This window comes from Propithecus coquereli, unplaced genomic scaffold (assembly GCF_000956105.1).
Source record: "Propithecus coquereli isolate 6110/MARCELLA unplaced genomic scaffold, Pcoq_1.0 Scaffold10, whole genome shotgun sequence".
In the NCBI taxonomy this organism is placed as follows: Eukaryota; Metazoa; Chordata; class Mammalia; order Primates; family Indriidae; genus Propithecus; species Propithecus coquereli.
The window spans coordinates 7,523,896-7,540,308 of NW_012133858.1; the positions used below are offsets into that span (position 1 = coordinate 7,523,896).

At 53.9% G+C, this 16,413-nt stretch overlaps 1 protein-coding gene across 1 annotated transcript in view; it reads right to left on the reverse strand.

The window, feature by feature from the left end:
* The window catches only part of TNK2 (tyrosine kinase, non-receptor, 2), a 40,085-nt gene that overhangs the window by 17,082 nt on the left and 6,590 nt on the right, over positions 1–16,413 (reverse strand). Inside the window, exons 2-4 of the mRNA XM_012642108.1 lie at positions 3,411–3,591; positions 2,312–2,382; positions 53–274 (exon numbers count right to left, since the gene is read on the reverse strand). Of these exons, the coding sequence (XP_012497562.1) occupies positions 53–274; positions 2,312–2,382; positions 3,411–3,573 (456 nt within the window). The 5' untranslated portion in view covers positions 3,574–3,591. The remainder of the gene's footprint in view (positions 1–52; positions 275–2,311; positions 2,383–3,410; positions 3,592–16,413) is intronic.

The following is a 16,413-nucleotide window of genomic DNA, read 5'->3' on the forward strand; positions in this document are numbered from 1 at the left end:
CAGTCTAGGGGGCCCATCCCTCTGCCATACCCACTGGGCACAGAGAGCTCACCGTCTTCCCCGAGGGTGCGTCCCACTCGCCCCTGCGCACCACGCCAAAGGAGCCATCTCCCAGCTTTTCCAAGAGGCGCAGGTCCTTCTCCCCGATGAGGCAGGTGAGGCTCTGCAGGGGCCCTTCCCCTGCTGGGCCCCCCGGGGTGGGCGAGGTCTTCCGGAAGGTGCTCTGAGAGTGATGAGGGGGGAACTCAGCTTCCAGCCGCTTTCCACTGAACACCTGTTTGAAGGCAGCCGGGAGCCAGATGGAACCCAAGACTGCAGAGCCAGTCACTCAGTCCCACTGGGTCCACCTGGGTCCTCAGCTCAGCCTCCAGATAGGTCCTGGCTTTGCCAAACTGTAGGGAGCTGCCTGGCTGGAGGCCCACACTCTCTCTGGAGCACACCCCCAAACAGGCACCCACAGTCTCAGAGTATCCTCAGGGTGGGTGCCAGAAACAGACAGGCATGCAGCCTGGGGCTGCTGCGGCCCCACACCCAGCTGTGGGGAAAAAGACAGTCCAAAGCCCTCAGGCACCACCCACCCCAGCTCTGAATCTCCTCCCAGTCCTCCTGCCCAAGCCCCTCCCTGCACCCCTTGCCCAGCACAGACTCCAGCCCCTAAACCAAGGAGATGAGGCAGGAGCCTGAGGGGCCCTCCACAAACACCTCCCTGTCCATTTTTAGCCCTGGCCCCTTCTCTGGGCTGACCATTTGGCACTGTCTGTCTCCACCCTCCCCAGGGAGTCGGCTGCCCTTCATCCTGCCCAGGGGAGAGGATAATTTTAGTCTGGGTTGGTGGGGGGGGGGGGGGGGGGGGGGGGGGGGGGGGGGAGAGAGAGAGAGAGAGAGAGAGAGAGAGAGAGAGAGAGAGAGAGAGAGAGAGAGAGTGAGTGTGTGTGTGTGTGTGTGTGTGTGTGTGTGTGTGTGTGTGTGTGTGTCAGATGAAGCTAGTCCTTGCTGGGGAAGGGCCCGGGAAGACAGCTGGGTTTCTGAAGGGGCTCCTAGAGCTGAGGGTTGAGAAAGAAGGAAGACTGGAGGGGACTCTGAGGCCTGGGCTGGAGAGGAAGGTGATAAAAGGTCAAGGGACAGGAGGAAGGAGGCTGTGAGGGTCAAAGCTGGCCACCTCCACTGGGGCATTCAAAGCTTTGGCTTCAGGCTGCACACTGCCAGTTCAGGCCCCCACCCCCAAAGCTGGTGGGGCCTTATGGGCTAGGGGCATCTCAAATCTGAGGGCCTCTTCTGGCTTCTGCTCTGTCCTTCTTTCCTCCCTGTAAGCGGAATTCCTTACTTGTGGAAGCAACATTCAGGTCACAAGGCCCTTCACAGCCATTATCTTGGGGCCCCTCCCCACAGACCTGCAGGTGAGCTAGGCAATGGGGCCACAGCGGCTCACTGAAGAAACAACTAAAGTCTGGGGAGGATCACGGACTGCCCAGGGACCTACCACAAAAGCCAGTGGCAAATCCAAGACCCCTGAATCCTGGCAAACCACACTGCCCTTCTCTCCTGCCTTCACCCGCAACAACACACTCATCCTTCCCTAAAACCTGGGCAAGCGAGGAGGACAGTGTTCCCAGAAAAAGCCACAGGATCCCAAGAGACAGCCCCTTTCTAACTGCAGCCAGAAAAATCTCTGTTGCCCAATCCCAGCCCAGCTGTTCTGCCCTGCCCACCCCCCCAACCCCAGCCCTGAGGCCAGAAGTGGGGAGGGAAGGCCCTGGCTGGCTCACTTCCTCTCTCATTGTCTTCCAGACAATGGGCAAAGTTCCACTGAGTCAGACCAGGGACTTACTACACCACAACCCCAAATTAGGACAAGGTGGGAGGGTGGGGGCAGGCTGTGGGGAAGGAAGCTTTCAGCAGGGCCAGATGACCAGAGACACCTAGAGAGGATGGGGGAGGCAGGAAGCAAAGCAAGATGTCCTGGGACCAGACAGTCTCTACCACCAAACGTTGGACACTGGCCCCAACACTCAGACAGAGCAAGGCTAAGTTAAGGCGCACTTGTCAACGAGTTCATGTTGCAGGTGCTCCGGGAGGGGCTGTGAAGACCTTACTGCACACAGGCTGCTCACGTGTCCATTTCTGGCGGAGACGGACACTTAGCCGGGCAGCTCTACAAGTGCTCTGCCCGATAAGACCCTGGAGGAGTGAGGTCTGTACAAAGTGCCAGGGAACACAGTGAGATTACACTTGCCTGGGGACTAGGGGAAGGCTCCCAGGCCCGACAGCCGAGTGGGCCCTTGAGGCTGCTACCTCCCCATTCCTCACCCACCTTGCTCATCCACGACTTGCGTTTGCACATGGCCTTCCTCCTCTTCACAGCCTCCCACAGCCGCCGCTGGCCTGCGGGTAGGCAAGGGGAGCCCGGCACTGTTAAGATGGCTCACAATCCCCAGAGCCCGCCCCACGGGCTTCCTCGGTCCCCCCAGGCTGGGTCCACCGCTAGATACTGCCCAGCACAATGATACCAACGAAATCAATCTCAACTAACCAGGAGCCTCAACTGACCACATGGTCACTGCATTCTACTTCTAGGCAGTGGTTCCCAGATGTTTAACTACATGAATTGAATAGTAGTGGTCTTCTCCCAGCTCTCAGGGAAAAAAGCAAGGTAATAAACAGAATTTTTTCAATTTTGAGTTTTTTTCCTATAAAACTTTCTTATGCTACTGGCATCTGAAACCAACTCTCCGGGCCAAAAGTAGCATAACTCAGTGTTTAATCTAGCACATTATTATCTATTTAGCTATTTTAAGTTGAATGCACTAAGTTTCTAATGTTCTACAAAGAACACCATGTCTTCTAGATGCTACAACCCCTACTTTTAGGATAAATACAAAGATAAGAAATGAGTTCAACTTAGAGCCGATCTCTCTGTGTGTGAGCATGTATGCACATGCACGCGTGCATGGGAGAGACAGAAGGATAAAGAGAAAGTTAGCAAATTGTCAAGTAAGTTTTTATCTTTCTTCTCCCTACAGATCTCTGGACACTGACGCCCCTGGTGTTCAGAATGGTGACCAGAGCAGACGCGATGCTATGCTTATAAAAGACGGCGAGATCAAGGAAACACGTCCTACAGACGTCGATCAAACAAAAAGGGTATGCAGTGAGTCCTGAGTAGCCAGAGCTTCAAAAAGTCTTTATTCTCCTCAAACTGATCCACATTTACACCTGCAAACTCCTGTGTGCAGCAACTACTGATGTCCCTCCAGCCCCACCTCAGGGGCTCTGGGACAGGCAGACAGAGTTCTCAGCTGCCATCCCATGGAAAAAAGGGGGGCAGGTCTTCCATGTGCTTTGTGGTCCTGAGGATAGAGGATGTAAATGGTTAGAAGGGTAAAGACAAGCAAGGCCAATGTCCCACCTACCAGGCCGGCCCATGCCAATCTTCTCCAGATCTTCATTCTTGACATACTCAAAGTGGGACAGGCGGGTAACATTGAGGTCATCGCGGAGCCGCAGGAAGTACTGCTGTAGCTGCACCTCGGACAACAACTCCAGCAGCCAGCCTGTGCCCTCCTCCGGCTGCATGCTGCTGCTGCCCAGCCGCTGTGGGGAGAGGAGAACGACTCAGGGACCAGGGATGCGGGAGGTAACAGGAGCCCTGCCCCTGAGTGCTGGGGCTCACCCACATCTACTAGACCACTGTCTGGAAGAACTCATAAACCACCTTCTTGCTCCCCACAACAGCTGTACAGAACAGCCTGTACCTGCTTCCCCCATTCCTGCCAGCAGCAAGGGTAGAATTAGGGCAGCTGGGATACAACCCTGGCCCTGGAGTCAGGAGTCGGGGTCTTACTCCCAAAATCTGTGGCTGAGCGACCTGAGATCAACCTGCTCTTCAAGTCTCCAGGGGTCACAAGCCCTTTGAAAATCTGATAAAAACAATTGTCTCTCCCAGCTACTCCGGAGGCTGAGGCAGTAGGATCACTTGAGCGCAGGAGTTTGAGGTTGCTGTGAGCTAGGCCGACGCCAGGGCACTCTAGCCCGGGTAACAGAGTGAGACTCTGTCTCAAAAAAAACAAAAAAACAAAAAAACAACAAAAAAATAATTGTCTCTCCTTAACAACAGACACGTTCTTACTCCTGAAATTTTAATAAAATGTTTTTGGGGGTACAGCGTCCCCTTAGGCCCACCCAGGGGTTCCTCAGATCTGAGGGGCTCCACAGGAAGATCCTGGGACCAAATGAGCTCTAAGCTAAGCTCCTCCCAATGTTCGACAACCCTGGAGTCTCTTCCAAAAATCCAAAGACCACTCCACAGGCCACCACCAAGCACCTACAGGGCCACAGCAAGTGTAAGACAATGGGAAGGGTGGGGATGGAGGTAGGCTTTCAGATACCCCAGTCAGTGAGGAGCTCTGCTCCTGTCAATGGCTGTCACGAGCGACTGGCCCAGTGTTGTCAAAGCTTCCAATTTTTTCAAGAAATAACCAGGAATATGAATTTATATGTGAAATCTTGCCATTAAAATTTTTTTGAAAAGGTAATATACACACACAGTAAAATATTCAAAAGGCACACAGGAACCATAAGGTCTCATTCCCTCCCCTACTGCCCAGCTACCTAGCTCCTTCTCCTTGAAGCCAGCTGCCAATGTCTTTTACGTACTCTTTCAGACTTTGTTTTTACCTTCACAAAATAAATAGTCACACACTATTCATACCATTCTGTTCCTTATATATCATCTTTCTCCTGACTTTTTAACCACGTCCACTGTTCGTTCAAATTTGAAACGGCATGCACTATGTAGCGCTGGCCAAACAAAACACATCTGCAGGCTACAATCAGCCAACGGGTACTAGTGAATGACATCTGACCTATACTCTCCTGGGCCCAAAGAAAGAGGCCGGTGGCACCTTCAAAGCTAAGCAGCCTGACCCTTGGGACACCAAACCCATCCCTGTCCAAGTAAGACATCTCAGAGTTGAGCGCTTGGCCAGGCCAGGCCAGCCCTGATCCATGCTCAATCCCCAGTGAGGAAGGCAGGCAAGAGGAAAAAGGCCAGCTGCCCGGCTAGGAGCCAAGCAATCCTCCCCAAGCCCCCACCCCTGCCCAACTCCAAGGTGGCCTCATCCCCAGCTCTCATTGCAATGAGATGCACGAAGAGAGGCAGGCACTCACAGCCCAGCCAGCATGAGCCAGTGGTCCTGCCAACACAGTGCCAGTTCGGACTTTCCCAGGCAGCTCAGGCAAGTATAAAGAGTGACAAATGGGAATGAGAAACCCTCAGTTCAAATCCTGGCTCTTCCACCAAAGCGGCTGGGCCAGCCGATGGTTTCCAAACTTTAAGCTGTAACCCTTTCTTTGTATAGTTCTCATGAGGGCTGCACAGCCCCCTAGGGGACGCTTTTGGTTGTCACAATGTTTGGGGGGCATGAATAACATTTAGTGGGTGGCTGGAGAACAAGAACATGCGTTATCTTACAACACACAGGACAGTCTCACATACTGTTCCAAATCCCACACAACTCAATTCACGCAGGTGAAAAGTTTGTTTATAATCATCCAGACCTGAACTCCAATCCCATTTAACACATGAACAAGAAAGTACTTCTGTGGTTTTAATATACATGAAGTTTCCCAGAATAGAACAACTGTGTAAACTGAGGGAAAACTGGACTTTGCTTTATTCAGAATAGAGCAAAAGTCCACTATTTGAAAAAATGAGGGCACCCCCTCCCCCCGCACCCTTACTATTTCAAAACTCTCCTCAGTAGGTCGGCACTTGCAGATGTTGCCTTCATGGTGGTTCTGCCTGAGGTCTTAGTATGTGACAACTTCATTCTGTCATCTAGTGTACAGACATCAGAATAAATAAAATGGTATAAATTACTTTTATTTCTGTTACATTATAGTTGGCGTTATGTTGACTGGTTGACTCCACACACATGTACACATACACACACACACACACAGATAACAGGTTAAATTTCTATCAGTTTTAGAAGAGTAACAATAAAAATAACATCTAACACTTCAATTACACTTCCTATATGCCAAGCACAGTTCTAAGCATTCAGCTGTATTAACTCATTCACCTTCACAAAATCATCTGTTTACAAAAAAGGGTTTAAGACGACAGGGCATCGCTGCTTTCCAGAAGAAAGCCCAGAGGTGCACCATGAAAATCACTGGCCTAGGCAGTTTCTCCCCATGGCCGGGCCAGGGGGGGCCAGCCAGCATTCCCACCATCGCTACCCCATCCCTGGAGCAAAATGACCCCACACCCTATAAGGTTCAGCCTCAAGATGGGGTTTCTGTCCCCACCAAGTTAAGCAGTCTATAGGCTCCCTCCTCTCCTCCCACCACAAGTCCCAGGGCTCCGGTTCCCTATTCCTGCCCTTGTCTGGGCTCCTGAAAACAGCTCAAAGCGGTGCCCTGAGTGGTCAGAGCTGGGGAGACCCAGAGGCCCCTCCCCCAAAGCAGCTACTCAGAAAGCACAGCCAGGCCTGTGCCAGCTAACAAACCTCTCTGCTCAGCTGTATGCTCCCCTCCCTGTTCCCCAACCCCAGGGACAGGCCTTTTGCGTAGGGGTGTGTGTGGGAAGACTGGGAAGAACACTGGGATACCGCCGAGGAAAGGAGTCAGAGTCCCAGTCCTGCCTCTAGTGCTAAGCCCAGGGTAACCCCAGACAGGTCGCCTCCCCTCCCCAAATCCCTCCTCCAGCCCAAGTTTCTTTGTGAAGCACGGAGCATGGCTGCAGCTTCCCCCCGCCCCCAGCTCAGACAGTCTCCAATTCTGCGTGTGCCTGGCCCCCAGCACAGTGTGGAGTCTGCACACCTGTGTCTGACCCAGCTCCGTGGCTGGCGTGCAAGCACACACTTGACCTGGCTCCTGCACACACTTTTCTAACACACAGACCAACAAGAATGAATGCAGCAGCCAGAGGGGAGAGGCTACCTGGCCCAGACTCCCCAGTCAAACCCTCACTAGAGATGTCCCTCAGCCATTCACAGTCTCGCTCTCCGAGGAACCAACCCAGTCCCCAGCCAGCCCGGCCCCCGCCCCCAGCCCCCCACTCACTGTGTACAGACGCCGACGCAGTCTGGCCAGGAGAGGAAAGGAGAGCTCTAGGCCAGGGAACCGACGTGCCGCTGGCATCTCCACGGAGCTGGACCCCGCTGAGCAGGCCACTGGGGCTTTGGCCCGGCAAGTGGGTGAGCAGGGGCCTCAGCTTCTGAGTTTCACGCCCAGAAGGGAAGTTGGCCACGGGTTTGTCCCAGGAGACCCCAAAATCCCACGCTGGGGGCGGGAAATAGAGCAGAAGAACAGGGTGGGCCCCTCTGCTCTGCTGCAAGCCCGGCTGGGCTTCCACAGCTGGCCAGTCTGGCAGGGAGCAGATTAGTTCTTCTGCTGGCTGCAGCCTGGGCCCTCTGTCCTGTTTCTGTGTCTTCTCTCCAGTGCAGTGGTCACAGCTCCAGCCCTGCTCCCTGGCTTCCCCACCCATTTGCCCGCCCTCCCTCCCTCCCTCCTGCTTCCCTCCCTCCCTCCCTCCCCAGCTGAACAGCTCTGACACTGGCTGAAAAAGGACCTTTCTGAATCACTGCCAAGAGGGCAGCAGGAATGGGGGGGACTCTTCCTCCCAGCCACCCGCGCTGGCCCCCCTGCCTCCCCATACACAAGGCCCCCTGTCTCTGGCTTCTACCCCAGCTCTCACAGTCGCAGACAACTCCTGGGATTTTAGGGTGGGGGCTATGTGAATCAAACAGCATGTACAAAGAGAGACTACAGGCCCCCATACAGGCTTGTCTGGGGATGTGGGGACTAGAACACAACCTGAGTTGGGGGCTGGGATCCCAAAGAATCTTTCCTGGACCCTGCAGGCAGACCCTTCCCCATCCCCCCAGTCCCAGCCTTGGCTGGGCATCTCCTGGCTCAGACCCTAATGTGGCCCTGTTACCCTGGTGCCCGACGGAAATAGGAGGCCGGCAGCCTGCCAGAGTGGGGCAGTCCGGCCAAGAGCAAGGGTGGGGTGGGGGTGAGGATCTCCACCCCCTACCCTGGGGTTGCCTTGTCTGCTGCTCACAGCACCCTGGCTACCCAAACCAGCTGGCCAAGGTCCAAAACCCCTTTAAAACAAATATGCCCCAAGACCCCTGCTAGGATGCAGGGACCCCATCCCAAAGCTGTAAGATCCCAGGCTGTAGGATGTCTCTTGCATAGCACCCACACACACAGACAACAGACTCCACTTAAGGGGACTGGAGACTCTCCACCAAGCCCCCGTGGGCCCCCCACGTTCCTAGAACTGACAAATGATCCCTCTGCCCCTACTCAAAAGAGCACCAGCTGCTCTTACACTCCCTTCACTACAGCCCCCAGACACACCTGACAGCTGCAGGAAGTCCTCTGCGGCTCCCCCAGCTCCCCCCACCAGGCTGTGCCTAGGGAGCCCCTGTTTCTTGCACACTGCTCTCTTGTCCCTGTGCAGCTGGCCATCAGCTCAGGGAGCCCCCAGCTGGCTGGAGGGTAGGCAGCTGCGGAGAGAGAGTTTTGGGGAATCAGCATCCCAGGCTCCCTTTCCAGGGTCTCTCCCAGTGGTTGGTCTCCCTGGGGATGCCTGAAGGGACAGGCATTTCCTGGTCTGACCCCGAGGCATAGGGGGGACACCCCTGGCATCAATCCGTCTTCCCAGTCCCCATCATCTCCTGCCCAAAGCTTGTGGAGACAGGCAGGTGCAGCTTTCCCTCAGTCTGAGGGCTGAGGTCAGAGCTAATGGACAAGACAAGGTCAGGTCAAAGTTATGCTGGAGCTGACTTTTCCCCAAATCCTGGCACACCATGCCCTCAGACCAAAGAAGCCTATAGCCTATCCTGGCACCAAGTACCACCTGGAAGGAGACCCAGGGGGATCTGAGGTCAGGGGGCAATTTAAGCAGGGTTACTCCTTCTACTGTAAGATAGGGCTGCTGGATCAGAATAGCCAGATTAAAAACTAGCCACCCCAGAAAGATGTGACCCAAAGCCACCAGAACCCCATGCCTGACCCTCCCTTGCATGTTCAGAAAGAACAAACCCTAGCAGCTTGCCCAGCAATCCAGCATGGGAGGCTGTGAGAAGTGAAGTATGTTGAGGGTCAGAATGGGGCAGCTCCTGGACCCCTTTCTCCTGCAGCCGGAGAAAAACAGACCCGACCTTTCTGCCTCAACTCTCCGGGCTGTGTTCCCCTTTCTCCTGTCAGCTACCGCCCTCTGCCGGCCAGGAGAGAAAGTGCTTGCACTCCAAAAGGAACGGAAGCGGCCCCATCTATAGGGGGACCATATTTTCCAAAGCAAATGCACATTTAGCTTGATATGCATATTTGAAAGCCCAGTAAATGGGCATGCCCAGGGCACAGAGACTCACTTGCCATAAAAGACTAAACCCAAATCCTAGCAGTGTTTCCTGGGCTCCCATGGAGCATTAAAGAATGCCCAAAGAGCAGCGTATTTGGGTCCCAGGGGACCCATGCACACTGAGGCACATGCCAGCATCACTAATTCACCACCGCCGAAACCCCTGACCCCACCACACCATCACACGCACCCCACTCTTTACCCAGCCTCCTAACCCCAAGGCTCTGTCCCCGGGCGGTTCCAGAAGCACAGACACCACTCACTCCTGAGAGGCTGCTGCAGAGGGCTGGGCCCTCAGCGCACCGGCAGATGATGGGGTCTGAGTCCCAGGTACCTGGCTGTGCCCTAGCCTCCCCTCATTACCTGCTGTCCCTCCTCGCCCCCAGCGAGGCGCTGGTAAGCAGATCTCTCCCCCATGGAGCCCAAACTCCCGGTGGTGGTTCGGTCAAGGAGGGAAGCAGCGCCGGCGGCCGCAGCCCCCGCCCCTCCAGCGGCACCGGCAGCGTCACTGCCCTGCGTCCTGAGGGGCCGGGCCTCAAGCATCCTCCAGGAGGGCAGGGGCCGCCAACGCGCCCTAGGGCCGCGGGCCTCGAGGCCAGGTGACCCTGCACCTCACAGCCTCACATCCGCCACCAACTGGCAGCCCGGTGGTCACGGCCTCTCATCCTCTGGGCCTGCGGCCAGCCGCCCCCTCCCCCAACCCCATCCCCAGCCTCCACTCCGCCTCTCCCCTCGCCACAGCGCGGCTCCCACCCCTTCTCCGAGGAGGAGGAGGAGGAGGAGGAGGAGGAAGAGGAGGAGGAGGAGGAAAGGAACGGAGGGGAGGGCTGTGTCAGCCAGGGCTGACCCCCATAGACAGAGAGAGCCGGGGCAGGGGCTGCACCTTCCCTGACCACGGAGCCACAACTCCACTCTGCCCTCAGCCCGCCTCCAGGACCCCAGAGCTCCAGGGCCACCAATTAGGGCCTCGGAGATTCAAGAGCCCCCCCAATATTCCGTGATAAGAGGGTCCATCTAAGAAGCCCACCGAAGAAAAGCCTCGTCCTGACTCAACCTAAGACCCCTCCTTTTAGACATCCCTGGGCGCTCTCTTCTACCTGCCGCAGCTTCCGCCCTGCTCCAAGCAAGAATGCAAAGCGCCCACCTGCCGCCCCCCGCCCCACCCCCGCAGCTCCACCACACGCTCCTCACCTACCATGGATGCCACACCTCCCGGCACTCGAGGGAGACGCGGCGGCCATGCAGCCTACCCTGCAGCCCCATGAGCCCAGCTGCCCTGACATCTCCTCCCCACCTTCCCCGAGATAGCAAAGCCGTGCGCCTGGGAGTGCTGGGGAGGCCAGGGTATTGGGGTTGACCTCTCTGACTTCAGAGAAGTGACTCCAGCGCCCAGACTCCTGCTGGACAAGCTGCTGCAACATGTGCCCACACAGGGGTGCCTCACCCAGCACCAGGGTGAGGCCAGCCCAGGAAGTCCTTCTGCAGAGGCTCCTCCTCTCCCTCCAGCCCTCAGGGCCCCAAGGCGCCACACACACACACCCTCTCATTCTGATGGCATCTGAAGCATCCACTGACTCCTTAGTACCAGGTGTTTAGGACTGAGCTCAGGGCACCTTCACCCCTCCCTAGGTTGGGCAGAGAAGGGAGAGATGCTGAGACGTGACACCCCTCCCCACTCAGCTTCCAAGCTAAGGAAAGAGACCCCAGGAGGGCACTGAGTGGGTGCGTATAAGGCCCACTCTCCTCACACAGCCCCTTCCCCACCTTGAAGCTGGGGTAGGGGGCTGATTCTGTGAGGCAGGCGGTCCAGGACACCTGGTCTATTCTAGGCAGAAACTGCTCAGTAGCTTCCTGCAGCTAAGACAGAAACTAGTCTTGGGAGTAGCTGCAAAAACCCAAAGTCGGGATGCTGTAGAAAACATGGCTGAAACTGCTAGGCCCATCCCATCTTGCCCTGGTTGGGTGCAGGGTCTGATCCAAACCATTCCTCCTTCCTGCTTTCTCCCTGCCTCATCCCTCCATAATTCTCCTGTCTCCTAGCCTGCTGTAAGACATCCACAGGATCCAAACTACCTCTAGGATGTGGAGAAGCCCCCATATGTACACCCCTCTGGTCTCCACTTGCCCTTCTGTCTCTTCACAGCATGTAGCTAAAGGCAGCCAGGAGAGGCTGGGGACCAGCCCACCACTCCTGTCCACTCCCTTCTCCCCAGCCTCTCCAACAGCATCAGTGAAGTGACAAATCCACGCTGAGGAGCAGACATGACATGTAATTTCCGGCCAAGAGGATTTTTCCAAAACAATCTACCGTATTCTTGGGAATATATGCCAACCCTACCTCCAAGCTGGCCCTCTCCCATCTCCACCTCCCTCTTCTCAGAGCGCTAGAGGAAAAACAACACACTGGGGAGGACGAGGACTTACAGCTCCTCTCCCTGCCAGAGGAATATCTTGCCTCCACATGTCAGCCCCACCAAGTCCCATCAGCCTCAACTCACCCCTCTGTGCATAGGGCTCATGCTTTCGGCCCAAGGCCAGCTTGGTTCCCCTCAGAACCTCATCCCAGAGGGAAGTGCACCAGGCAATTCCACACCTTCAGGTCAGCCTGGGTCTGACATCACACTGGTCTAGGGAGGAGGCTGGCCAGGCGCCAGGAAAGAGAAGGGAGTGATTCAGACACGCACCATGGCTGTCCACACCCTCTCCAGCTCCAGGACACTCAGGGCCCATCCCTCCGGGGGAAGCTTGGCAGCTGAGGTCCTAAGGCTGAGGCTGTGTTTGCTGGTGGTCCTGGGCCCACAGGCCAAGGCCAGCCCTAAAGCCTCTTCACCCTTCTTCTTAACTGTTGGTATTTCCTAAGACTTTTGAACCCATGCCTGTTCTCTTCTCAAAGGATGCTCTACTCCCTGGGGGTCACCTCCTCTCCTCCAGGGCTCATATTACCACCATCTCCATTCCTGAGCTGTGCCTCTAGACCCACATTTCCAGATATTTGCAGGGCAGCTCCACCAGGAGGCTGCACAGGTACCACAAATTGCATGTCCAAACTGGGCTCATCATCCCCTCCTTAAACTCTACTACTCCATGCTCCTGTCTCCTGACTGAGAACATCACAAGCTGACACCAGCCACCTGTGCTAAAGACCACACCCCCCCCCACCCGCCCTTCCTCTACCTCCTCCACCAGATACACCACGAAATCATGTTGATTCAACCTCCTCAGTATTCTTCCCATCAACACCATCACTATCAGGAGTCAGACCTGGGCTGAAATTTTGGCTCCATCACTTTCTAGCCAAGCAACTTTGGGGCAAATCACTTAACTTCTAAGCCTCAATTTCCTCATCTGTAGAGTGGGGATAAACAGAATCTCATTCATAGAGCTATTATGAAAAGTCAATGGGAAAAATGACTAGCACACCTGCACAGCACCTGGAAGAGGGTTGCCCATTATTATTATTGTCACCTGAACACAAACCTGATGTCCCTCCTCTGTTTGCATCCTTCAGTAACTCCTCAATGAGTCAAATCCCCTGTTAGCTTAAAAGCCATGTAGGATCCACTCCTTGCCTATTTCTCTACCTCCATCTCTTTCAAATGCTTGCCATTCCCTAGACACACCTGTTCTTTAATGTCTTTGAGCTATTCTTTGTCTGTGACACTCCTTCTCTTTGTCTACTTCATGAACTCCTATACACACCTCAAGACTCAAATCAAATGCCATCTCTTCTGTAAATTCTCCCTTCCTATCCCCAAATGGTTATTTCTGCCATACTCTCATGTTGTTTTGTTGAAGAAATGCTTGAAAACAAAAGTAGTATAAACACATAATAATTCATATGGAAAACAGCCAAAAGAAAAAAAATTAACACAAATACTGTCATGCTAGAAAAAAATTTTTTTTCCTTGGGGCCATGGTGTTTTATTATGAAAACAGAATAAAAACTTCAAAAACAAAATGATCCTTTCTAATTTAATGAAAAATTTGTTATTTTTTATTATTTTTTGTGCATGAGTTACATACAACTTGAAAAATAGTTCTCACAGCTCCCAAGGTGAAGAGACATGAGTTACATAGGCTTCACAAGGCCCCAGGCTCAAAACCATGAGTTACATACAACTTGAAAAATAGTTCTCACAGCTCCCAAGGTGAAGAGTCATGAGTTACATAGGCTTCACAAGGCCCCAGGCTCAAAACTAGCATGAATTAAATACAACTCACATGGCAGTTAATGTCTTAAATTATCCGTCATGCTCCCGTCCTTAAAGGGTTACTATTCCTATAAACCCCTGTATTAGTACATAATTCTGTTGAGGAAGCCCCTTGTATACACCTCTATTGTGGCTTGTACATTGTCTACATTTGTCATCTTGAAGGCAGACCCTGGCAAGAGAGCTGGTTAAGAGTTTGCTGAAAAGGCATTCAGCCTTTGTGACAAACACTGGAGAAAGGCGGCCTGCCTCCTTTCTCATAAGCTGCTGCCACCTTACTTTCCCAGTAGATGCCAAGAACAAGCCTGACTGCCCTCCCCTCTCCCTAGCTTAGCCCTTCCCCATTATTTCTAATCCAGAAAAGCCAGCACCTTCAGGGGAAGATGGGCTGTCAATCTCATTACAGCCACTCCTGTCCCAGACCCACTAAGCTACTTAGCTCCCATAAAGCCATTTCAGACCCAGGGACAACTCAGCCACTCCCTCAAGCAGGGCGAAAGCTTTGAATCATCCTTCAGAAAGGTGTCTTCCACCAGACTGTGGAGGGAGGGCTGGGGTAGGATGCAGTGAAGGTTGACGGGAAGGGGGCCTGGGTTTGTCGGGCATCCCAGCTCACTGAGAGGAGGAGTACAGGAAAGGGTGAGAAGTCAGTGACAGACACACCAGACAGGGACCCTCCTATGCTTCATTTCCTTCGACTCTAGCAGAGGAGGTGTAACTTTTAGAGAGAAGGAAAAGGATCTGACCAAACAACAACAGAGCCCACACTGAACTCCCCCCCTGTATTAAGTTAGCCTTGAAACTACCGTGAAGCTGTTTCTTGCTCCACCAGCTCAAGACCAGCGTGCCAACCCTGACACCCAGAGACAGAACACCGAGAGCCCTAATGAGCTCCTGGAGCATCCCTCCCCCACACATGAACGCCAGCAGCGTGTGACAGAAGATAAATTCCTGCGGCTCTCTGGGTCTTATTCCCATGCACACCACGCATGCCTGGGTGCCAGGCCTGGGATGCTGAGTACTATAGAGAGCTGCCTCTCCCCGACTGTCCAGCACAGCCACTGTCACAGCACCAAGGCCCAGCATCCTACTGGTAAAGGAGGACGGTGGGGGGGAGGAAGGATGCAGTCCAGCTCCCAGCAGCCAGCCACTCCCAGAGCTCTCCCAGGGCTGGGCAGAGGCCGCACAGCTGGTCATCCTGCCCTCGCCCCACCCCCACCCCTCAGCAAGAGCCCAGAGCTGAAGGGGCCCATTGTTGGGCCCTGGAGGTGGGGTGGGGAAAGGAACAGTGGTGAGGAGACGACAGAGCTGTGATCTGTACAACATTTATGCTGCAAGATGCACTGTTCATCCCCTTGGGACCACATCTACACCAAAACCCCAGGAGCTGGAAACATATAATCTAGGACAGGATGGAGGGCCCAGGAGAGTCTGGGAGTGAGAGAAATGCCAGGGTCTTCAAGATATATACCTTAAATTCCACTATATCCTGTCTGCCCACTTGACCAGTGAAGAAACTGAGACCCTGAAAAGGGAAGGGGCTTGTCTGGTCCAAGGCATTAAGACGCTGCTGTAGGGGGAACGGATCTCCAGGAGTTGGGAGAGAGTAAATGTTCAGGGTGATAGTGATTCTCTTCTGGCCATGGAGGCTCAACACTGCCAAGGTCAGGGACTGGTGAAGGTCAGCGGCCCAGAGAAGGGACCAGCAACAATTGAGAGCAGACCTGAGAAAATCACAAATCCCAAGGTGAGAGGACTGACTGACCCCAAAAACCCTCAAAAGGCCTAGGAACTAGCAGCCCAGAAACCTCTGGAAGAAGAGGTGATCTGTCAGAAGGGAAATGCTAAAAATGCCAAAATACAGAGGATTAGTTAAAAGCTATTTAAGAAACAAGACTGGCAGACTCCCTCCCCAACACAAAGCCATGAGCCCCACGGCCTGCCTGCAAAAGACAGGGATTTCCCTAAAGAGGATAAACAGAACATCTCTGTACAGGGGCACAACAGGCTTGGTTGAGGACAAAGGGTGCCACATCCCAAACAAGGAAAGCACACAGAATAGATGTCAAATCCCAGTTCCCTTCTCTACCTGCCCCCAAAAGGTGGAGACCGGCCCTCACCTCCTGGAAGGAGATAAGAGGTGTCTTCTCTGGGGACTCTGACCAGACCAAGAAAGATGCAAAGATACCAACATTGGGAGTTCCCAACAAATGGCCCATCCTGGTCACCATACAAAGCTCAGCCAACAAGGCTACCCAGCGCTGTAATCTCCCTCCCTTAATCAAGAGCGGACAACAGGCCAGCACGGGGGCTCACGCCTGTAATCCTAGCACTCTGGGAGGCTGAGGCAGAAGGATTGCTTGAGCCCAGGAGTCTGAGGTTGCTGTGAGCTACGCTGACGCCACGGCACTCCAGCCCGGGCAACAGAGCAAGGCTCTGTCTCAAAAAAAAAAAAAAAAAGAGCAGACATCAAAAAAATTACCTGACACCCAAGGAAAGCTTCTAACGCGGGAGAAAGAGAGCGAAACATGCAGAAAAAAGCAACCAAGAGAAAACATCCTGCAGAAGAAATTTCAAACAGAAAACTCTCATTAATTTCCTCAGAGATATAAAGTGTTGTAGTCACAAAATAAAAACAGGATTTCTAAAAAAAAAAAAATTACAAACGAGGCAGCAGACACAAAAAATTCAACAGACCCACCCCCACTCCACCTGGAATAGCGTGGCCCACAGCAGGTGTTGCTAAATATTTGTTGCATGGATAAATCAGGTACAGATCACTGCTTCTCAAACGTTAATGTACATACAGATCGCCTGGGGATC